Genomic DNA, 24,134 nt, shown 5'->3' with positions numbered 1-24,134 from the left:
AGTTAATAAATGAGCATGTTTCTGAAATATATATATATAAATTATTGCAAAACTCATTTTCTGTTGTCTGTGACCTTTGACCTTGGTTAACTGATTGGCAGTCATAGATAGCCCTAGACTTCCAACCCATTTTAGCAGGGAGGGTTGGCATTGTTTATTCGGACCTGTGCCCTTTGGACTTAATAAGCACGAAAGTGAATTAATTGGCTACGATTGACAACGCCAGATGTGCAATCCCTTTAGCATCGGTGGGCTCGCAGCGATTAGTTGTCTATTGCTGCATACGGCAGTGACATCACTTAGTGTTAGCAATCCCAGTTCAAATTTAGTTGTCAATGGCAGTGATTGACATAATCATATTCTGTTTCATATAACAAACATACTGCAAGTTTGGTAATGATCCCTTTGTTCATTGTTCATTCTCTAGTTATCTGGAACACAGACATATCAAAAAAAGAAATACGCTGTCATGAATTAAATAAAGAATCATGATTACGTATTTAGTAGTCCCGCGGCCACTTGAAAAATGAAGAATTTGTTTGTGTACCTCTACTTGTACCTCTACCATGTCAACACACAACAAAGGTGGAAAGGATCAAAGACCTTTGTGATGCTTTAAAAATGCGAATGACTGTTACAAAATAAACCAGTTTCAAAAATCTCGAAGCCCTAACCTTTCTTTTCAACGTCTTCTGGCACAGATAATGGATCTTCAAGTATCCACTCCACTCTAGTTACATTGACATTTAAGTTTAAATGTCAGCAAAAGTTCAGACAACATTTATAGGCCAATGTTACTCTTGTGGAGCCTTAATAGGTTCCATGAGCTATAATGAATAAAATAGATCTTTCATTTTTTGTATATATATATATATATATATATATATATATATATATATATATATATATATATATATATATATATATATATATATATATATATATATACATACATACATATATATACACATATATATACACACATATATATGTACATATATATATATTTATATATACATACATATATATATATACATACAGTGAACATTGCAATGCATATATTTGTGTCAATAATGTTTTCCAATTCTAGTTTTGGTTATTTTGTTCACTTTTGTTAACAATCTTAGATAACTAGTTTTAGTTTTATTCCAAATGTTCAGTTATAAAATTTGTACTGAATTAGTTTTATTGAAAACCTGGAACTAAACTGAACTACAATTTGCGTATATGACGTTTCCCAACTCCGAACACTACATTGACGCAAGCATTAGGCTACGCAGAGTTCCTTTGTTAAGCAGGCTAAAGGTGACTTGCTCTGTATACACCTGGTTGCTTGTGTTTTATCATATACAATTTTTGCTGGACAACCGTTTTTCCTAAACAAACCTTTTGACAACACATCCAGCAGTGACTGAGTACAGTTGCCACCTGACACCAGGCACACAAATAGATCCTTCTGGATCTCCCTGCACTTTGCTTCTTTGCTTCACGCGAGTCAGTACTCTAAGGCTTACAGAGAAGCGCCATGTCAGACCAGTCGACCTTTGACACGGACGTGTGGACGCTGACTCGTTTTGTCACGGAGACGGGCCGGCAGGCCAAGGGGGCCACGGGCGAGCTGACCCAGCTGCTCAACGCCATCATGACCGCCATCAAGGCCATCTCCTCGGCTGTGAGAAAGGCAGGCCTGTCCCACTTGTGAGTACTGGTAGGAATTCCCTCATTGACGGTGATATATGTCAAGGGCAGTTTGTGTGTATACATGAGTACCCAGACAGGGTATGGTGTGTTTCAGCAGTTTTTTAAAAAAAATATACATGTGATATGCACGGCCCGGTGGAACGAGTGGTTACCATGTCAGCCTCACAGCTCTGGAGTCCTGGGTTCAAATCCAGGTCACGTCCACCTGTGTGGAGTTTGCATGTTCTCGCCGGGCCTGCGTGGGTTTTCTCCAGGTACTCCGGTTTCCTCCCAGATTCCAAATACATCCACGGCAGGCTGATTGGACACTCTAAATTGCACCTGGGTATGAGTGTGAGCGTGATAGGTTGTTTGTCTCCTTGTGCCCTGCGATCGGCTGGACACCGATTCAGGGTGTCCCCCGCCTCTAGGCCGGAGTCAGCTGGGATAGGCTCCAGCACCCCCCGCGACCCTAATGAGGATAAAGCGGTTCAGAAAATAAGATTAGATGAGATGTGATATGGGTTACTATACATATACAGTGGTACCTCTACTTCCGAAATTAATTGGTTACAGAACTTGTTGTTTAATTTTGATTTTTTTGTAACTAGAGCAGTATTTTATATGTAAATTCTTCAATTCCTTCCACGGTCCTCAAAAAAACTACCTATTAAATGCTTTAAAAAATCATCGTAGTTTCACAATTTTGTATGAAAGATGTGATAAACACACCAAAATGTGAGAAAAGTCACACGGAATGATTTATTGACGTAATCACATGAAAAACAATCATGCAAAAACATTTTCCATTCGTGCAGATGCGTAAGGTTAGGCAACGGACAAAGCACACGGACACATGCACATCACAGACAAACAACTTCAAATTATTAATTCAAAACAACTTAGCAATACATAGAACTTGCAAGATCATTATTGAATGGATGACAGGCCCCGCTTTTTCATTTTATTCACACCAATCATTTTAAATAAAGAACAAAATTGCTTTGACCACGCTTGAAAAAAGAGAAAAAAAAAGAAACATGGTTTTCATTGGGGGACAGCCAATGAGCAGCCAGCGGAGTGTAGGGAGTTTTTATCTAGCAGGCCACAATGCTACTGCAACATTTTTCAAATTAAATAACAGATAGAGGAAATGTATTCACCGCATTTTCTCGCATATACACCATATTTGTGACAAAAAAAAGATGACTAAATGATGGTTATGGCTTATATGCGCACAAATTAGACTTGACATGCACGAAACTGCAAGGTGACAAAGACAAAAGGCCATAATGCAAGACAATGCAGCCGATACGGTCATTTATATCAAAATAGAGAAAAGATAAACAGATAAAACGCTAAACATAATTAATTTTGATGTCTATGAATGAAATTAAAGTGTTGGAGCCATATTTAGGTTTCTTTGATTTCTATTGATTGAAATTTGATTTGTAAGTTTTGTGAATAATTTGGAAGAAGAAATAGTGTTTAATTTATGGTCATAAGGATCACTATGGCCCGGCAGCTCAGTGAAATAGTGTTTAATTTATGGTCATAAGGATTACTATGGCCCGGCAGCTGAGTGGTTAGCGCGCCAGCCTCACAGTAGGGGACCTGGGTTCAAATCCAGGTCGGTCCACCTGTGTGGAGTTTCGTCTCCCCGGGCCTGCGTGGGTTTTCTCTGGGTAATCTGGTTTCCTCCCACATTCCAAAGACATGCATGGTAGGCTGATTGGACACTAAAATTGCCCATAGGTATGAGTGTGAGAGTGAATGGTTGATTGTCTCCTTGTGCCCTGCGATTGGCTGGCCACCACCTCTGGCCCGAAGTCAACTGGAATATGTTCCAGCGCCCCCCATGACCCTAATGAGAGAGAGGATTACTGTTATATCTACCTGTTGAACCTGAGCGTACTTTGATTTAGCTGAGAGGGTCAGGTGATGTGAAGCTCCGCCCTTTGACATGATCTGGTGGCGTGACCCGGATTTGAATGGTTCATCCATAAAAATGTGGGACAGGTGACAGTGTGCGAAGGAAAACAGTTTTACAGCATACTTTATCATATACTTTATTGCATATTTCATTGCATACTTTATCACATACTTTACTGACCTGAAACTCATGTAGTTTGGTTTAGTTTATTCTTCGATTATTATTTGAAAGTCAACCGGATTGTTTAATAAATACCTGTGGATTTTAATTTGGACAACTCTCCAGGCGTGCTTTTATGTAATGCGCGTCGAAAGCTCCACCCTCTGCCTTGCGTGGCTACAGGCTTCAGGAACATTAAGCTTGAAATGGCCACAACATCAAGAAAAAAACTAAACCGTATTTTGCATAAAACGTGAAAAAAACTCATTTACTTGTGCCTGCTATTGCTTGCTCAGGGAACCACCATCTTACCGTAGTTAAACTTGCCAGACGCGACTAGCCTTGATACATGTGTTTACCATGTCAGCACATCCCAATAGTTGTTAAGGCTGATCGAAGGTCTTGCGGTCGATCATTAAAATATCAGCCTTGATAATGCGTAATGTGTATCTCATGCTATTATTGCACACAGAGACTTGCTACGGACACACTTCCTGGTTGTACTGCTCACATGACTACTTTTTTAAATTTGGCCACGTGCAGGCAGCACCCTTTCAGAATGTGCAATTTAGAAAACGATCCTTTGGATTCATACAGTATCTCAGAAATACCACGTGCGATTTTGGCAAAGTAACATTTACTATTTGTTGGTTATTTTCTGTTTTGCAGTAAGAAAACAACCATTACTGGATGTATTACTAATAAGTTATTAGTAATACATCCAGTAATGGTTGTAACACACTATTCAGGTTAGGTTATTAGTAATAACCTAACCTGAATAGTGTGCTTTTGATTCATACAGTATCTCAGAAATACCTCGTGCGATGCCTTTTCTTAAGATTTTCCCTTCAAAGTAACACATTTGTACTCCCTATTAAAACCATGAATAAGGAGGAGAAAATTGTGAATCGGGGGTGTCTTATACGAGAGACATCGTCAAATTCGACGATTTTAAAAGTAGTAATATTACGAGATTTAAGTCATTTTCCTGTTTTTACGGTACGTGAACCGGAAGTTGTTTGGTTTCAGGGGCATCAACTTTTGTCGACGTAAAGTCTCTGAGCACATGACTTTTGCGTAATATTGGGAGGAAAAAGTCCAAAATTAAAATAAGGTTTAAAAGTGTTGCATAAATTATTTTAACATCAGTCGAACTTAAAGCTGATCGGGGTCTGCGGACATCAACTGATGTTAGATCGGTGTGAGAAAAAAAATGATTTTGGAATAATTTGGGTGGTATTATTAAATTCCTGATAATATTTTTTTAATGAGAACGACTTTATAATGTTAATATAGGTGACATAGATTTAAATTAATATAAATAATAATAAAACTAAAAATTATAAAACGTTAAAAATCATTAAAAAAAATAAATCTTAAATAAAAAAGAAATACATAAAAAATAATATAAAGAATATTTTCAGATAGTGGTGTGCCTTGAGATTTTTTCAATGCAAAACGTGTTCCGCAGCTCAAAAAAGGTTGGGAAACACTGGTCTAGCCATCAAGGGCAGTTGTGAGTACAGGTGCGTCCTTAGACAGGGGTTGGCGGGCTGTGTCAATGAGACCGGCGATGACGTGAAGAAGCTGGACGTGCTCTCCAATGACCTGGTGGTCAACATGTTGAAGGCTTCTTACAGCACCTGCTGCATGGTCTCCGAGGAGGACAAGGAGCTCATCCTCACACCTAAAGACAAGAGGGTAGCACTTTTACTTTCCACTATTATGTAGCAATATACTTGGATAAAAATACGTATGCAGCATACACCTAGTATGTACTAGACTGTATGTACTACATGGGAATACAATCTTTCACATGAACATAAGCACAAAGACAGACATTTATCCGATGATACTGATATGAACACTAGGGCTTCCATGATTAATTGAGAACTGCGCGACAACACATAAAAAGCTCAACACTATCTAACTTTTTGAAATATTTTGCTTTTTTCGATAGTTCATTCTTGCAAGGAAATAAAAAAACACAAACAGAAAATCAACTATTACTCACATTCTGCTTGTTAAATTGGTGAGCCAAAAACAAAAAGTTTGAACATTCTAATTTTAACTTTTTGGAGAAAAAAAACATTGCTTGATTATATTTTTTTAGTTTTGATCAAAATGCGTATTTAGTACAGTGGTACCTCGTAATCCATTCTGAGACTGAGATCGTATGTCGAGCTTTTCGTAACTCGAGCGAACGTTTCCATTGAAATGAACTGAAAACAAATTAATTCATTCCAACCCTCTGAAAAAACACCAATAACAGGATATTGGATTGGAAAAAAATGTATTATTTCTTCTAATTCGCCATATATTGACAAAGTAATAAATAACGGGTGGTTTAATAGTAATAAAATGTGTTAAATAGAAGTAAAATTAGACGCATTTCGCGGGGGGTAGAGACAGCGGCATACACGGAGGCGGGGGGGGGGGGTGTTCGGGGGACTTTATCCACGGCACTCGTAAACGAACAAACAAATTTAAATGAACTTGGATAAATATATACAGACACTCAACGTTTAATGTAACTTCACACAAAACTCAATTCCAATTTTGTTTTAATCTTTTTTTACCTTCGTTCTGGCCGGGTTAGTTGTTTGCCACGCCTCCACCCTCACGTTCGCTATCGATGGGCTGTTTGCTCTTGTATTCCCTTCAAAATATTCTGAAAATGATGTACACCGATGTCCTCACAATAGGATAACACACGACCACTTGCCAACGAGAAGTAGTCTTGAATAAGCGATTGCTCCGCCAACGGGAGCTAACATGCTAAGGGGGGGGAAACAGGAAATCCAACCTCCTACCCACGTATTGATTGTGGGTAATGAAGTTTTATTCTGAGAAAGGGTGCCATTGGCAATCGGTGTTGTGTGCACGAGTATACTTCATTACCCAGAAAGCCCTCTTTTTGCCCGCGCATGCGCGTTGTGCGTTTCCTGGTCCATGTGTAGGCGAAAGAAACCATTCAGTGCTCGTAGATATCTGTAATACACGAAAGAGATGCGGCAAAAAATGACAGTGCGCTACAATGATAAACAGCCTCTCATGTCATGGCCACCTGGCTTGGTCGCATCTCGAAATTTTGATCGTATCGCGGGCGAATTATGCGATCGAAATTTTTGTTGTACCACGAGCTGATCGCAGGTCGAGGTACCACTGTAGTTTGGTAAAAAAGTGGTGTGGTAAATTATGGAAGATTTATAGTATTTGAGAACTCAGTGACAACTCCAGAATCTTTTTTTTAACTCACTGCAATGAGTATATAGATTTACCGATATATTCATCAGCCCCACTGTATGAGCTGATTATTTTACAGAACTCAGAAATAATAATTATAACTTATATAACTTATAATTTGGCGATCAAAGAAAGTACTTGTGGCACCCCTCGTGCACACACATGCACACCAAGACGCATATGCATAAGCACGCAAAAAAGGCATCAAGCCGACGATATGCTCTGAGCCTGGATTCGGAAAATTCAAATTTCAATATCTGTTGAAAAACAAAAGCAATTTTTGGAAAGTTTGGTGAGGTAAACTAAAGAAGAAAAAAAAAACAAGAAAACCTGTGGAACATGAAACAAAAAAATATTTACAACTTCTGTTCTGACAAATTGTGTTTCTATTTTAAAATTGAAGTTTGATTCAAGGAATGGCACCTGAATGAATTGCACTGGTGTGTTTCAGGGTAAGTACGTGGTGTGTTTTGACCCTCTTGACGGCTCCAGTAACATCGACTGTCTGGCTTCCATTGGCACCATCTTTGCCATCTACAAAAGAGTGAGTCTTTAGCTTTCAATTTAACAAAATGTATTATAAATATGGCCCGGCAGTTTGAGTGGTTAGGACAGGGGTGTCAGACTCGCATTGGTTCGCTGGCCGCGTTAACGTCAACTCGATTTCATGTGGGCCGGACCATTTTAGATATAATATTTAAAATATATATATATATATAAATGGATTAAAAGAACTGGATTAAAAGCCCTGAATATTCAGTTTTTTATAGATCTATAACAATGTTTATTTTAGCTTTTTTAAAATATATTTTTAGATTTTACAAAAGGATTTATGAACTAAAACACAGAAAAAATGATTAAAAAATTACAATTATTGATTTAAAAGGGGGAAAATCAGGAAATTTAATATACATCTATACTCTTCATTTTAATTTGATCCTAAAACAGAAAGTCGGCACTCATGATTTACATTCCCGGGCCACACAAAATGATGCGGCGGGCCAGATTTGGCCCCCAGGCCGCCACTTTGATACATGTGGGTTAGGACGTCAGCCTCCCAGCTCTGGGGTCCTAGGTTCAAATCCAGGTTAGTTGACCTGTGTGGAGTTTGCATGTTCTCCCCGGTCCTGCGTGGGGTTTCTCCGGGTACTCTGGTTTCCTGCCACATTCCAAAAGCATGCAGGTAGGCTGATTGGACACTCTAAATTGCCCCTAGGTATGGGTGTGAGTGCGAATGATTGCCCCGTCTCCTTGTGCCCTGCAATTGGCTGGCCACCGATTCAGGGTGTCCCTGCCTCCAGCCCGAAGTCAGCTAGGATAGGCTCCAGTACCCCTCGTAACCCAAGTGAAGATAAAGCGGTTCAGAAAATGAATGAATGAATGAATGAATGAATGAATAGTATGTCAAAAGAAAAGTAAAGTTGCAGTAGCGTATTGTCGCCATACAGAGAGCGCCATCGTGCAAAAAATAACCAGTCATTTTACTGGTAAAAATGAAAAACATATTCCGTTTCAGCTATAATATATTAATGAAATAAATGTTGGGGCGGACAGGTGGCTGAGTGATGAGACATTTTTCATCTTGAGTTGGTCTTTAAAGTCCTAAAGAAAAAACAACACCTTTACTATGTGGTTTGACCTTTGACCCTTTCCCTTCTCACCATACAACCAAATATGAATTAAAACGGCACATCCGTTAAGTTATGGTCATTTATTGCCAAATTTACTTTTCTGACCTCTGTGAACTGCCCCCTTAACCCAAAATGTTTCATGTTGCAAAAATATCCTGCAAGTTTGATAAGTATTATTTATTTGTCGGACGTTTGGTCGCCGGACGTTTGGTCGCCGGACGTTTGGTCGCCGGACGTTTGGTCGCCGGACGTTTGGTCGCCGGACGTTTGGTCCCGGACGTTTGGTCGCCGGACTTTTATTCACCCGGACCCAAACGTCCGGCGACCAAACGTCCGAGTACCAAACAAGGTAAAACAACACGGTCTATGCATCAATCAAAGCCAACAATGGCCCTGAGCAGTTTCACTGAGCGGACGTGTGAGTGTATAAGAGTGTGTATGTACATGAGTTGTTCGCTTAGGAAGGGACGTCAGTCAGGGTCTTAACAAGTTCTCCAACAAAACACAATAAAAGTACGGGAAATTTGGAGCTTTTCTTTAGCCTAATAATTAATAGGGCATTAAGTATGACAAAATAATAATTCACAATTTGTATTTAGGGAATTTGAGCAACAATTTTAAATGGTAATTATCAATAACCTTCTGGTCGAGCAAACGTCCGGCAACCAAACGTCCGGCGACCAAACGTCCGAGTACCCAAACAGACATACCGAACCAAATACATGAAACCCTGCCTTTTGTAGTTAAAAAAACAAAACAAATGGCCTTGATAACGACAGCCCGACTATCGTCCACCCAGGTGACAGAGGGTGAGCCCAGCGAAGAGGACGCCCTCCAGCCGGGAAGCAACATAGTCTGCGCGGGTTACGCTCTGTATGGCAGCGCCACGCTGGTGGCCCTGAGCACCGGCGCCGGCCTCAACTTTTTCATGCTGGACCCGGTGAGCAGACAAAAGACAGGCGTTTTGCTGACAAGTGACTAGGGAGTTAGGCTGAAATATATGTGTGACTTTAACGGTCAGGCCATCGGAGAGTTCATCCTGACGGAGAGGAACGTGAAGATCAAGCCCAGGGGGAAGATCTACAGCTTAAACGAGGGTTATGCCAAATACTTCCACCCATCAGTTAACCACTACATTGAGCACAAGAAGAACCCCGAGGTGAGCGTATGTCTGTTGTCATGGCAACATTTGCGTCTGTTCGAGGTCAGTAGTTCTTCCTCAAACTAACAAACATCCTTTGAGATGTGCCCGCTCAGCACTTTTTGGCCATCACGCCACATGTGATGCAGGCCGGTCGGTCATGTGCGTGTACGGTGGTGTTGTGGGATATATTTGGTAGACATGCTTAGTTGAGCGTTTTTGCTTATCTTTTTGCAAATACAATCAGCAAATGTAAAAAAAAATAGATGAATTCCTGTCTACATTCAGATAATTTATTTTGTCTTTAATTTCGTTCATTTTCTCAACCGCTTTATCCTCATTAGCGTCGAGGGGGGTGCTGGAGCCTATGCCAGCTGACTCAATGCCAAATGTGGAGGACACCCTGAATCGGTGGCCAGCCAATCGCAGGGCACAGAGACAAACAGTCATTCATGCTCACACTCATACCAAGTGGCAATTTAGAGTGTCCAATCAGCCTACCATGCATGTTTTTTTGGAATGTGGGAGGAAACCGGAGTACCCGGAGAAAGCCCACGGGGAGAACATGCAAACTCCACACACCTGGACCGACCTGGATTTGAACCCAGGCCGCCAGAGCTGTGAGGCCGTCGCGGTAACCACTTGCGCCAGCATTGTCTTTAATGTTTAATTTTGATGTAGTTACTCTTTTAGATTGAGATTTATTCAGTGGTCATACTATATATTTTAGACCTTATGATCCATTCCCGAAACGTACATCTTATCCTCACAAGGATCGCAGGGGGTGCTGGAGTGTATCCCAGCTAACTACGAGCACCAGGCGGGGTACACACTGAAGTGGTGGCCAGAGATTATTTTTAACAACGAACGGTTAGCGCCTCAGCCTCACAGTTCTGGGGTTGACGATCCGTGTGATTGATTAATTTATTGACAGCACATATTAATGAACATATTTATATCCATGCTAATGAACATATATATGCGCTAATTTCCATCTTTAGTCCCTTGTGTCGGTACAAGATAAACGATTACGCACACTAGACGTATAGACACACGGAGCACAATTTTAGACAGTGTCGTGATCGCAATTTTGTTCGTCTAACAGCCAGGCCTTAAGATGATTGGCGAAGAGGTTCAGAGACGGACGGGAGTTCATGTATGTTAATTGCTATTGAGTTGCAGGTATGTGCGGCACAGACAGAGAAGGTCCTTTGGCTGAAAGCATTCTTTTTTAAGGGGACTACACAGTCACCTCTAGAGCCAGCCCTTGTTGATGTATTGGAATTATTTTGCACAAAATCTTGCAGTGGGGGAGGGGCTTTGTGTTGGAAGATTTTGTAAACTAGGGTGACAGCTGCATAGTATTTAATAGTACAATTTTTTTAGGCGTTTATGTTTTTTTTTATATCTGACAGTAGTGGTGCATTTTTGGCTTTCTGTCAAATACTTTCAACGCTATTCAGTCAAATTCTACTGAATCGTTATTTTGCCCCACAAGCTAAAATCTTGACTTGATTTTGTAACATGCTACAAAAAACATAGCAAAAAGCCTATGGATAAGAACAATTACAAGCGATCATTTCGTTTGAAAAATGGTTTTGCTTTCCAATGAAACCACATCCTTCTGCCTTTTCTTTTTACAAACCTCCCAACGGCCATGTGTGCGTGCGTGTTTAGGAAACAGGTTTTGGCGTGTGATATCTGGGAAGTGAGTCAACGCGCACATGACTCCACCACGTCATGTGTTGTCTACATGTGTCTGCGTGTGGACGCAGTCCCTTTCGTTTTAGCAGGGGGGGAAAACAGCTTTTCATTTTGACTTTTCTTTCTAAAAATACACACCAAATTTAAGGGGAAAAACAGCTTTTCATTTTGACTTTTCTTTCTAAAAATATACACCAGATTTAAAAAAATATTCAATGATTGTTGTTGAATGTTGGCAGTTATACATGGGCGGCTTAAAAGTTGTTTATCAGGCCTACTTGGTGGACTTTGAGTTGTTGAATTTAGTGTAAACATCGCACTACTTCCTTTTCAGATTACGTGAGCTTGAAATATAAATTCCAGCAGTTCAGAAAAAACACTTTTGGACCTCTGTATCAGCCAATGATTTAAATGAGTGCTGCATAAAAGGGTTAATATTTTAGAGTTTTTGTTACTATTTTACCTGTGTTCCTTATGCAACTAAAGGTCATTTCTATAATCCTAATTAGTTGACTTTAGTTGACAAACCTGAAATTTGATTCAAACGTCATGATTTTAAGATTGGAAAATCTTTCACTTGTGTTTTTGCTTTCAGGTGGATGATAAATTAAGTTCAGAAAGTTAATGAAAATACATTTACTAATGATAAAAAAATAAGAATGAAATAAAATAATAAATCACCATTTGTGTACAATGCAAATTAACGACAACAGTTATGCAAAAAAAAACGGAGGCTGCTTTTATATGGAATGTGCCCATTGGCAACAAGGGGTTAACATGGTAAAGAAGTAATTCAGAATAAAATAAGTCAAAGTCAGAAATAAAAATCTTTAATAAATATAATTTATTGCAATCATCAATCAATGATAAGTGACTGACCTAAACTCAGATAATCTACTGTAAATATTTTGTTATATTACATTTTAATGTTGTGTTGAATGTTTATTTTAGTTTGATAATTTAATTTTTTACTTTAATATTTTTGCCATCCATTTTTACATCAAAAACTTTAACAACAAAGATTTAGGGATTCACAGTTTTTTGTTTTATTTATCATTGTCGTAGTAGTGCTCACAAAATTAGATTAACTGACTTAATTGACTTTATAAAAGCTCAGGACTCTTTTGCAGGGGTTTTGAATTACTTGCCTGTCATAATTTGACTCTTTGCAACTACAACATTAAAGTTTTTAACAATATTTTAATTCCTTGAGGTATGTCAGTTTACATGTACAGTAATACCTTGAGATACGAGCTCAATGCGTTACGGGACCGAGCTCGTATGTCGATTTACCCGTATCTCAAATCAACGTTTCCCATAGAAATGAACTAAAAACAAATTAATTCATTCCAACTCTCTGAAAAAGAACACCAAAAAACAGGATAATGGAATGGAATGGAATTTTTATTTGTTCTAATTCGCCATCTATTAACAGTGACAAATAACTAGTGGTTATGATGTTTAATAGTACTAGAATTAGACAGATTTCGCGGAGAGTGGGACAGAGAAAGAGAGAGAGAGAAAGACTTTTTGGACGACAACTTCCACTTTCACTTTTAGCCTTTAGTTTTTAAAAGGAACCTATCTATGGTCTGATCGGCTGGTCACCGATTCAGGGTGTTGTCCCCCGCCTCAGGCCCGGAGACAGCTGGGATTGGCTCCAGCACCCCCCGAGACCCTAAGGATTATAAAGCGGTTCAGAAAGTTAGATGAGACCTTTCTAGGGTTGTTTGCTTTTGTCTCCCCTTCAAAATATTACGAAAAGGACGCACATAAATGTCCTCACAATAGGATAACGCACGACCACTTGCCAACTTGTCGTATTGGCGAGCCAGCTCCGTCACGCGTACACTGCTCTCATGTTTTTCGATTATTTCGTGCTTAATATCGATTGTCATCATACGCCTTTTCTTCGCACTACCCTTCCTTGCACCTGCTTGCTTTGGACCCATTGTTTTTCGCTTAATTCTGCACTGATTAACGCAAAAAAAACATGTAAAAAAATGTAATACTCCGCCCAGTGCTCATAGATATCTTTACACGAGGGAGATGTGGTGAGAAAGACAGTGCGCTATTATCATGAGCAGCATCTCACCCACATGGCTCTTATTTCAAAATTTGTCTCGTATCTCAAGGCAAATATTTGCTCGGAATTTAACTTGTATCTCAAATGTTTTGTATGTGGGGGCACACGTATCTCAAGGTATTACTGTAATGCTAAAGTTGTTTCATCTTTTATGTAGAATTGCCAAAATAAATCAACTTGACATTCAAAATTTTCTGGTAGTACTGTATATGCAGAGTATTTTCCAAAGGGCTCATGATGTTTTGCATGGTCTGTATAACAGGACGGCGGCGCCCCATACGGCGCACGCTACGTGGGCTCCATGGTCTCCGACGTCCACCGCACCATCACGTATGGCGGCATCTTTATGTACCCAGCCAATCAAAAGAGTCCAGAAGGAAAGGTACTGTTAGCATTGAGTCCTGACCTCGTACCCAAAACGCCATGCATTCATTTTCTGATCTGGAGGATTTAAGGATAAACGGAGGCAACAAAGAATCTGAGTTTCAGGGTTCAAAAACGTAGGGCTTTAATGATAAAGCACACATAATTTCACATCGGACTCCAAGATTTATCTCAAAAGTATGCGTTACTATGAATATTAGGGGCTTGTTTTAAGTGTGCAAGGAAAGTGGTTTTCCACTGCGAGCAGACTCTTTAAATTTAACTGTTTCATCACTCAGAGCCTTGAGAGTAATGGGGGGGGATTCTCCTCATGGGTCCAGGTAAAAAGGCCAGAGCTGGAAGGTCCAATGCCTCCCTATCTCAAGCCACAGGCAAGGTTGAATTGCAGAACAATGGAGCAGTGTGTTGAGCAGTAACTAGAAGTACCATATTTTCTCACATATAAGCCGTATTTGTAACTACAAAAATGATGACTGAATCAAGGGTATGGCTTATATGCGCACAAGACTTGCTATACTCTTTTTCACCAGTAGATTTTGGCAAAGTAACATTTAGTATTTGTTAGTTATTTTCTGTTTTGCAGTAAGAAAACAACCATTAGTGGATGAATGACTAACTTCATGATATTGATCTTAATAATGTGCTTTTGATTCATACAGTATCTCAGAAATACCTCGTGCGATGATTTTTCTTAAGATTTTCCCTTCAAAGTAACACATTTGTACTCCCTATTAAAACCATGAATATGGAGGTCAAAATTTTGAATCAGGGGGCGGCTTATACGCAAGAAATTGTAAAATTCAACGATTTTAAGGCAATTTTAATGGTGCGGCTTTTTTTGTGAGTAAATATAGTAACTACAAGGATTTAGACAAAAGGTGAACACCTGGCTCTCGAGCCGCATCCGGCTCCCAGCCAAAATGAATGTGGCTCTTTGCCACGGCAACCACCAGGGTAGTTGATGTGTTAACTCTGGCCCAGTTGAATTTGATGTGTTGAGGATGGACACGTTTTGTAAGGGGAAAAAAGTGTGATGGTGAATAATATGGTTTTAATTGAATTTTTGGTGTGCGTGTGTGTGTATCCGTTTTGGCAGCTGGTGTGGTGTGGCTTTTTAACTGTTTAAAATTTTGCTATTTTTTCTAACTTATTTGTAAAATAGAAGTGTGAATACATCGTGATTTGAGTGATAATACAATCAAGATAAATGATCAATGTGAGTGAAGGCAAACATAGGGTTATATATGCTAGTGAAAGTTCAAATGTGAGGACATAAGAATACGCTGGATCTCTTTTAACCATGTTCCCTTTAAAAGACCTACTTTTCCTTTTGAAACACGAAAAATCCCCTGCAGGTGCATCTAGAAAAACGTAGCTTTCATTTCTTCAAAAACAGGAAAGCTAACATGGGGCGTGGAGAAGAGTAAGAAGAAGTGAAAGTCACATTGAACTAAAACTTGACTGTGGTCCAACATTGCTTTTCATAATTCAGAATATCAGCACCACAACACATTTTAAAGGTGTTCTATCCCCATAAAAGCAGCACACCCCACGCCATCTTGAGCACTTGTATCAGAAAAGTTACTAGAAGGAAACCATCAACTAGCAGTGTACTGAATTATCATTCTTTTTCATGTGTCGGCATAGTTGCGTTTGCTGTACGAGTGCAACCCCATCGCTTTCCTGGTGGAGCAAGCGGGGGGCGTGGCCACCACCGGCACCGAGAGGGTCCTGGACGTGCGGCCCCGGGCCCTCCATCAGCGGGTGCCTTTTGTGGTGGGCTCTCCTGATGACATCAACGAGTATTTGGGCTTTGTACGCAAGTACCAGTAGAATGCTCGTGCTTTGAACTTTGACAAATAAAATGTCTCCCAGGTGGGTTGCTTTTGAATACAGTCACGCTTTAAGTTATTTAATAATGCATTGAGCTTGCTTTTGTCACAATGAAGGACATGCTACACAATGTTAGGTTAAACATGCTAACTTTGTTCATTTCCTATTGACTAAATTATGCAACTTTGGCATCTATGGTCCCTTTTTTTGTTCTGTTTCTCAATTTGACATGTTTTTCGCCGTCTTTACTGGTACAGAAGACTGTTCATTCTGACTGAATGTAACTTTAGTTTATGTAGCCGACAGCTAAGGCACCCCGAATGTCGTAATTGGATGGTGCTGAAGAGAAATCCTAACAGATGGATAAATGGATTGAAGATTGGATAACAACAAAACACTCCAGTTATCAAAGTAGTGTCTCACACCTTTAATGGACAACGCAACATAAAAACATAAAATGGACACATTCACAAGAAGAAATGAGTTCGCCACTCACTGAGCAGTATATGTACAAAGAATAAAAGACAACTAAAATTTGTTCAATAAAAATTGGCAAAAAAATGGCGTGATTTTCCCAAGAACGCTCATTTTTTGGGGCTAAAAATCTAACCTCCTGCTTCCAAGCATTAATTTTTTTTTTTAGAAAGCTCATGACGGATGGCGTTGGCGCTCATCAGACCAGTGGGTAGCTGGCGGCGGTGGCGATCCCGCAGTGGTTCTTGCGGTCCTTGGCCATGTAGATGTAACCTTTGTCTCCCCATTTCTCACTCCAGCTACATAAGAGCAAAGGTGTCAGCGGCGCGACGCCCACACCGTCAGATGCTGGGCACTCACCTGTTCTTGACAATCCAGTACTTCCTGCCGTCGGTATCTTCGCCCTCGAAGCCGTAGCCCACCACAAGCACGCCGTGGTCTAGCTCCTCACTGCTGCACTCCTTCTCAAAGTAGATGCCTAAGCAAAATGGCGGTAAAAACAACTTTAGATTTCACAAAACGTGTGGAAATTGTGGAAAATCCCAATGGAAACGGACCAGACTGGTAGAACTGGAAAGACTCGTGTCCGGCGTCGATAGCGACGGAGACGGGCCCTACGGAAGCCACGGCCTTCATGAGGGCGTGCTCCTTCCCGCTGGGCACGTCCATGAAGCCTGTGTCGTTAGCGGAGTTGAACGATGGGTCGTAATGGCATTGCTGGTCGTCCTGCAGAGAGATTTCGCGTGACTAAAGTTGGAAGGACAGCTCTTGGTAGGGATGTCCCAAATGTCCCAATCCAATTCTCCCAATAAATCTTTTACCAATTTTGAAGCAGCCTAAAAGTAAGATACAGTAATCCCTTGAATAATCCAAAAATCGCAAAGTAAGGTCACCACTATAACCTTTTTTGTTTCATTGCTGATTCCTTGAAGCAAAAGTAGCTTCCGATTACGAGTTTCAGCATGGATTTTCACACTTTTATGAAATTCAAATATATATATATATATATATATATATATACACACATGCTATATATTTTTTGAATATTTTTTGTTATAATTTTTATTTAAAAATATTATATTTTTATATTTATATAGTAGTGCTGGGGTCCCCAACCACTGGTCCATGGACCGCTATCGGTCCACGAGCTACCTAATGCCGGTCCGTCAGAGTAAAAAATATTAACGTTTTCAATCTTCCCCTCATACTTGAAATGACAAAAGTTGTTACAACAACAATAATAATAAATAATTGCCATTATGCTTGGGACTTGTTTGTTTTTTGCTGTCGTGGTTGTCATTCGTGGACCAACCCCACCCCCATACAATTTTGTCTTAAGTTGTCGCCTTCCCCGAGTCGCCGTTCCACGAGAAAATAGAAAGAACTTTACTGGTCTGCGGTGAGGAAAAGGTTGGGGACCGCTGAAGTAGTGAATTTGCAATAAGTGTAGATGTGATAATCGAGGGATTAATATATTACTTAAAACACAGGAGACTAGTGGATCAGATCAGACACTCCAAAAATAGTCATTGAGCATCAGAACAGGACATAATGGGCTCCGGTTTGACGGAAACGTACGGTTCCCAGGTAGGGATAAGAGTCCTCAGAGTCCAGGCCATTGTTGTCCTTGATGTACTGGAAGGCTTGGTCCATCAAACCCCCGTTGCAGCCCTCGTTGCCTTCGGGTCGCGAGCAGTCCACCAGGTTCTGCTCGCTCAGGGACACGAGCTTTCCCGATTTGCGGAAGTGCTGGCCTTCCAGGGCGCCCGTGGTGCTGAAGGCCCAGCAGGAGCCGCACTGACCCTGCGTACACAAACACAGACACGTGTCAGGACGGGAACATCAATGCTCAATTCCGCTAGCCCTACTACGCTGTTCCGCTTAAAGCGAGCACATTCCTGATACCACGTGGTTTGGTTAGGTTGAAGTCCGCGCAGTAAGTTAGGCATATCGAGTCTTACAACACTAAATCTTAGGAGTTACATCAACAACTTTGATACTGTTTAAAGCACTTTTGTGTATTCATGAATTGAATTAACACTGACTGCCATTGATGGCAATAGACATCCTATCCATTTGCAAGGGCTTGACAACCATTGTGCCATCTGAATTGTGAACGTTCAAAATAGATTTGGTAGCCAATGATTTAATAGTCAATATTGTGCTTTTTAGTTTGAATTTTAGGAAGCAAAATAGTGGATTATACCATTTTTTGATTCTATATTTTTTTAATCCAGATATTTTTGCTCTTACTGTTCTTCTATTTGTAATGAGAAAGTAATTTCAAAATTGTTAGCAAATGAGTTAAGTTTTTTTTTTCCATTTCAACAATGTATGCTATAAAAAGCAGAATAAAAATAGTAAATAAATGAAAGCTGAGGACATCTTGGTGTATATAATCAAAGTAAGATCTTTCGCACAAAAAAGCCCAGGGTAACACTAGAGTAAATAACATGATTAGTCTATTATTTTTATTATCAAGTGTTAATTAACAACCAAAATAAGTTTTACATGCAGGGGGCCCCAGCGAATTGGAAATACAGTAATGCCTCGACATACGAGCAATTTGAGATACAAGTAAAATTTCGGGCAAATATTGATCTTGAGATACGAGACAAATTTTGATATACGAGCATAAAGCGAACGCGAGAGGCTGCTCATGAGAACATCATGGGCACTGTCTTTCAGATCATGTTTCTACGAGCACTGGGCGGAGAATTGCATTTTTTTCAGTGGAGGCGGGGCAAATAGAGGCAACCCGTGAGAAGAAAGGTATCAAAATTTAAAACAAAATTAGAATTATGTTAATGTAAGGTTAGATTAAATTAGTTTGATTGTGTCTGCGTCATAATCCAAATTCATTTAAATTTGTACATGTTATGTTACGAGCACGTTGCCATGCAAAAAGTTCCCACCCTCTCTCTTTTTCTCTCTACCCCCCACGAAATCCGTCTAATTTTATTACAATTAAACACATTTTAGTTCTATTAAACCATTAGTCATTTGTTACTTTGTTAATAAATGGCGAATTAGAACAAATAAAAATGTTTCTCCAATCCAATATCCTGTTTTTGGTGTTTTTTTTAGAGGGTTGGAACAAATTAATCTGTTTTTAGTTCATTTCTATGGGAAACGTTCATTTGAGTTATGAGTCAATCGACATACGAGCCAAGTCCCATAACGCATTAAGCTTGTATCTCGAGGTATCACTGTACTTTGAAGTTTGTTTCAAGAAATGTCATGGCTTTGTCAAGTCTCTCAAATATTCCTGTGGTCCTGTGTGACAGGTTTCTAAACAAGTGTACAACGCACACTTAAAAATGGCTGATCTGAGGCGAGGAGGTGGCGGGTGAGAGAGTGCGCCAAGTAGATAAACAAGTCCACCTCTGTGGCAACTGATTAGCTTTTCCACTGACTGAACTACATATTGACACGCAAACTTGTTTTTCCCCCACATTGTCGAACCATACCTGGTCCTTGACGGGCGTGACGTAGCCATGGTCTCTCCAGTCCACCGAGCGCGGTGCCTCCAGGAAGTTAGGCTCCAAGAAGAGAGCTCCTTTCGTCTTCTTTTGCGTCTTGATACCGTGCTTGTAGCCGTTCATGACTTGACGGAACTCCTCGTGCGTCTGCACGCAAAAAAAATATCATAGGTTCAGAGGCAGGCTTGGACATGGGGAGACCGGCATGACATACCATGTCACCGAAGTGGTTCATGCCCAGGCTGTAAGAGTGTTTGCCCATGGAGTGTTCAAGGTTGTGGAGCTCAATCTTCTTCAGGTTCTTCTCCCACACCATTCGCCTCCAGCCTTCCTCCTTCTACAAAACAAGAGGCGACCATTTTTTAACAGATTCTTTGAACCTACTTGGCGATTTTTCGATTATCGCGGCCATCTCTGGTCTACATCAACAGCGATATTCAAGGGAATACTGTATTAATAAATATATTTTTAATCAATTCATAAAATGTTATTTGAAAGCTAGTTTAGTGTTAAATATGAACTAGAGCCCATCAAATGCATTGAATTTATCCAATATGATTCATCATCTCCTCCAAAGTGTGCACGTTGCCAATTTTCAAGCCAAACTATTTGTTTTGCCAATCAGATTTGTCACTTGACAGCTATCATAGTGTGGAATCTGGAATATGTGAAAGTAACTCCAGACATCTGCATTTCTGTTGAACGTGACAAGCTAATTGTAACTTTTAAACTCAGTGCATAAAGTGGTGTATTTCTTGTATTCGTTCCTATTAAAATGCTACTAATGGGAAGAAAAATGAACACTTATTGATGTCCGTTCCTGCTCCAATTGGCACCAATCATGACCCCTCAAATGAGTTCATCGCTTGTAAACGAACAATCCGTTTGAGGTAGTTGCGTTCAATCATACACAGCATTTATTGCATATTTCTCATAATGAAGACTTTGCTTGTGTTACCACATTGGATTCAATTCACAGTATGCCTTGTGATATTTAATAAAATTGTAACTACAAAATGAGTTGAATGACTATCAAAGTGTTAAGCAACAAAATGCAAAATACACCCATTGAACTGATGCGTGCATTAGTTCGGCTACAGAAATAGAAAAATCCAATCAATTGTCAAAAAGATTAATTTGATTAAAAAAGTGAATTTTTGAAATAGGTCTGGGCAATTTGACGCACACATTTACATGGTTAAGCATTTTAACTGCACATTAGCTCATTCCCAATGAGTTAATGTGCATTCATTTTTATACATACAGTAAAAATAATGCAAAAAAAGATGACCATTAAATGACAAATCATATTTGTATTAAGGTGAGCACTGTTGGTACCACCTAGATCAGTGTTTCCCAACCTTTTTTGAGATGCGGCACACTTTTTGCAAGGGACACCGCCATGGGAAAATATAAATTTAAAACTATGCTGCCTATATTAACAAGAGTCATTCTCATAAAAGATGTATCAGCAGGAATCACAAATCTCCGAAATATTCCAAAATCTAATTTTTCACACTGACCTAATGTCACTAAAAGTCAATGTCTGCGGACCCTGAACAACTTCCGGTCCGAGTGATGCAAAAATAAGTAATGTAATTTTTTAAATCGCATAATTTTATGACTTTTTTCAAAATATTACGGACATCTAACATTACGCAAAAAAACGTTGTGCTCACACAGACTTTATGTCGCTAAATGTCGATGCCCTAGAAACCAAACAACTTCCGGTTCACGTTAGAGGAAAATAAAGCAATAAAATGACTGTTTCACAATAGTATAATCTATAATTTAACGTTCATCATATTTTGATTTGAACCTTGTAATAGTTCAATTTTAATCTCGTTATATTCATATTAATTTTTCTCTCTGAATATTACATTGTATGACTTCTTGCAATTTTCTGAGGCACACCTGACCATTACTCACAGCAAACCAGTGTATAAGCTGCCCTGTACGTCAAGTAAACTTACATAAGTCTATTAGTTTTAATAATAAAAGGGTGGCAAGTATGTTTTAATTCATTAGCGGGTTATCTGAATGACAATACGAATAATTGGAGTAAATCCAACATGTATCAAGCATACCGATTTACCATGAGTTGAATTGTGCTTTACAAGTAAATTTGTCTTGCGTTGTATAGAATTAATATATTATATATATATTAGTATACTCTTGGATACTAGTCTCCTTTATTCATTCAGTTTCTGAACCGCTTTATCCTCACAAGGGTTGCAGGGGGTGGTGGAGCCTATCCCAGCTGACTTTGGGCACGAGTCAGCGGGAATAGGCAGAATTGGTGACCAAAATTAATCAAGATTACCGTATTTTCTCACATATAAGCCGCCCCTGTGTATAATTTGCACCCTTAAAATTGTTGAATTTTACAATTTCTCACGTATAAGCTGCCTTCTGATTCACCTCCACATTCATGGTTTTAATAGAGTACAAATCATCGCGGTATTTCTGAGATGCTATATGAATCAAAACGACATTATTAGGGTCAATATCATAATTAAGTTAGTAATTCTTCCAGTAATTGTTATTTTCTTACTGTAAATACAAAAAATAACCAAGAAATAGTAAAAGTTAATTTGCCGACATCTACTGGTGAAAAAGAGTATAGCAACGCTGTGAGTTGTGCACATAAGCCGTACCCTTGATTCAGTCATTATTATTTTAGTTACAAAAACGGTTTTTATGCGAGAAAATACAATAAGTCAAAAGTTTTTTTTCTTCCCATGACTCCTGCACTTTTATTTACATTACGATATGGCCTACTGTCCAAACGGTACCTGGTGATACTGCTTAGAGTGCCAGCTCTTCCACAAGTCCCAGTGCTCGTCAAGTTGGGGGTCCAAGTTGGGGGCTGATGCAGCAGCGCTCAGGCACAAAGCCAATGTGATGAGAGGTAACATTTTTATGGCTTCCTGTGGGTGGTTAGAGCGTCATTACATTTGCTTCAAGTTTTCAAAAAAATAATAAGACAATATTTAAGATTAAAACTCATTGCCTGCCAATAAAATGAAAATAGGCAACCAACTACATTTAACTGTGAGGAATGGCTGTGAATGCAGAGAAGCAGGAAGTTGGCCTCGAAAGCTACGGTGGAATACATTAACCTCTTTGGCTTGGTTATTACACAAGGTTTAAATTTAGTGTAATGCAAGATTAAAACAGTTTTTTTAAGTGTGTGTATTGGAATCTAAGTATATTTAAGTTAAATTTAAAGTTGATGTTACGTTACGAGTGCTCCCCGTTGTATCGAATAATGCCTCATTTTATTATGAAACATCATAACCACTAGTTATTTGTTACTCTGTTAGTAGATGGTCAATTACAACCAATAAAAATATGTTTTTCCATTGTGACATCCTGTTTCTTGGTGTTTGTTTCTGAGGGTGGGAAGGAATTAATTTGAATTTAGTTCATTTCTCTGGGAAACGTTGCTTTGAGATACGAGTAAAATGGACATACGAGCTCAGTCCCGGAATTCATTAAGTTCATATCTCAAGGTATGAATGTAACAACAGAATTCCCCAGAAGACTCATTAACACTTCACTTCGATCTTTTAATTGAGGGGAAAAAAGAATCGACCATAGAGAATATATTTCTATAATGAGGAAATGGGAAAATAATTGATTATTTTGAAACCGGAAACTGGCAGTTTTTCTTCCTTTTTTTTCTTCATAGTCACGGGATCCGCGAAGGCGAGCCAAAAAAATGCAGCCTCTCGCAAACAATAAAAATACAATTGAGACTAAATTGATGAGGAATATGATTTCCTAAACAATTAATTTGATTTCACTAGCCATGTTGACTCTTTCCCCACCGGCCAAAACAAACAAGCGAATAGTACATGGTGTTTTTTTTGTTTTTTTCTTTGCACAGGACAACAAAAGGACAGACGAATATAAGACGACGGCTAAAATCAAATGTTTTAACACATCATCTGCCTCGGAAATACAAACTATGGGAACGCTTAAAATCGAATTTTCACCAAGCTAACTCGGTTCCCCTCGCTTTTATATTTATGAGGCAAATTCCCACGACTGGCATTCTAGACTTGTATTAAACAGCGCTATGTTTGGACAACGCCACCAAGATTTGAATAATAAAAACCCCAAAATATTGAAATTCATACTTACTGGCAGCCCTTTTTCACCAAACGAACAGAGAGGGAAAAGAAAGGAAAATATCCTGGAACGGTGGAGCCACACAAACTTTATAAAGGCTTGAGTGGCACCCAAGTGCCCGCCCACCATGCTCTCTGATTGGTCGGTTTCGAGTTTGTTCTTATTTAAATGCCATCCCCTTTCGTGACGTGGCATGAAGGCACGTGATTCCCCTTTGGAATGACGCTGGGGAAAACATCGTTTA

At 39.4% G+C, this 24,134-nt stretch overlaps 2 protein-coding genes across 2 annotated transcripts; one reads left to right on the top strand and one right to left on the bottom strand.

Annotated features, from left to right (window-relative positions):
• Positions 1-1,485: 1,485 nt before the first annotated feature.
• fbp2 (fructose-1,6-bisphosphatase 2) lies at positions 1,486-16,759 on the top strand. The gene is made up of 7 exons (XM_077600389.1): positions 1,486-1,698; positions 5,311-5,473; positions 7,470-7,562; positions 9,449-9,589; positions 9,671-9,808; positions 13,843-13,962; positions 15,612-16,759. Exons 1-7 carry the CDS (start codon positions 1,526-1,528, stop codon positions 15,795-15,797), a joined length of 1,014 nt encoding a protein of 337 aa, XP_077456515.1. The 5' UTR covers positions 1,486-1,525; the 3' UTR covers positions 15,798-16,759.
• ctsla (cathepsin La) lies at positions 16,212-24,033 on the bottom strand. The gene is made up of 8 exons (XM_077600388.1): positions 23,903-24,033; positions 22,549-22,683; positions 19,968-20,090; positions 19,742-19,900; positions 17,850-18,074; positions 16,829-16,997; positions 16,632-16,749; positions 16,212-16,570 (listed from the first exon to the last, which is right to left on the bottom strand). Exons 1-8 carry the CDS (start codon positions 24,017-24,019, stop codon positions 16,471-16,473), a joined length of 1,146 nt encoding a protein of 381 aa, XP_077456514.1. The 5' UTR covers positions 24,020-24,033; the 3' UTR covers positions 16,212-16,470.
• Positions 24,034-24,134: the final 101 nt, after the last annotated feature.

This window comes from Stigmatopora argus, chromosome 5 (assembly GCF_051989625.1).
Source record: "Stigmatopora argus isolate UIUO_Sarg chromosome 5, RoL_Sarg_1.0, whole genome shotgun sequence".
In the NCBI taxonomy this organism is placed as follows: domain Eukaryota; kingdom Metazoa; phylum Chordata; class Actinopteri; order Syngnathiformes; family Syngnathidae; genus Stigmatopora; species Stigmatopora argus.
This window is presented reverse-complemented; position numbering and strand designations above follow the sequence as displayed.

Bases quoted from the DNA above. Each gene is read 5' to 3' on its own strand.
- fbp2 (XM_077600389.1), top strand. From the start codon at position 1,526: ATGTCAGACCAGTCGACCTTTGACACGGACGTGTGGACGCTGACTCGT. The intron at 1,699-5,310 runs GTGAGTACTGGT...GTGCGTCCTTAG, and splicing joins AAGGCAGGCCTGTCCCACTT to ACAGGGGTTGGCGGGCTGTG. The intron at 7,563-9,448 runs GTGAGTCTTTAG...TCGTCCACCCAG, and splicing joins TCTTTGCCATCTACAAAAGA to GTGACAGAGGGTGAGCCCAG.
- ctsla (XM_077600388.1), bottom strand. From the start codon at position 24,019: ATGGTGGGCGGGCACTTGGGTGCCACTCAAGCCTTTATAAAGTTTGTG. The intron at 20,091-22,548 runs GTACCGTTTGGA...CTTGTTTTGTAG, and splicing joins ACTCTAAGCAGTATCACCAG to AAGGAGGAAGGCTGGAGGCG. The intron at 16,998-17,849 runs GTACGTTTCCGT...ATCTCTCTGCAG, and splicing joins CTTATCCCTACCTGGGAACC to GACGACCAGCAATGCCATTA.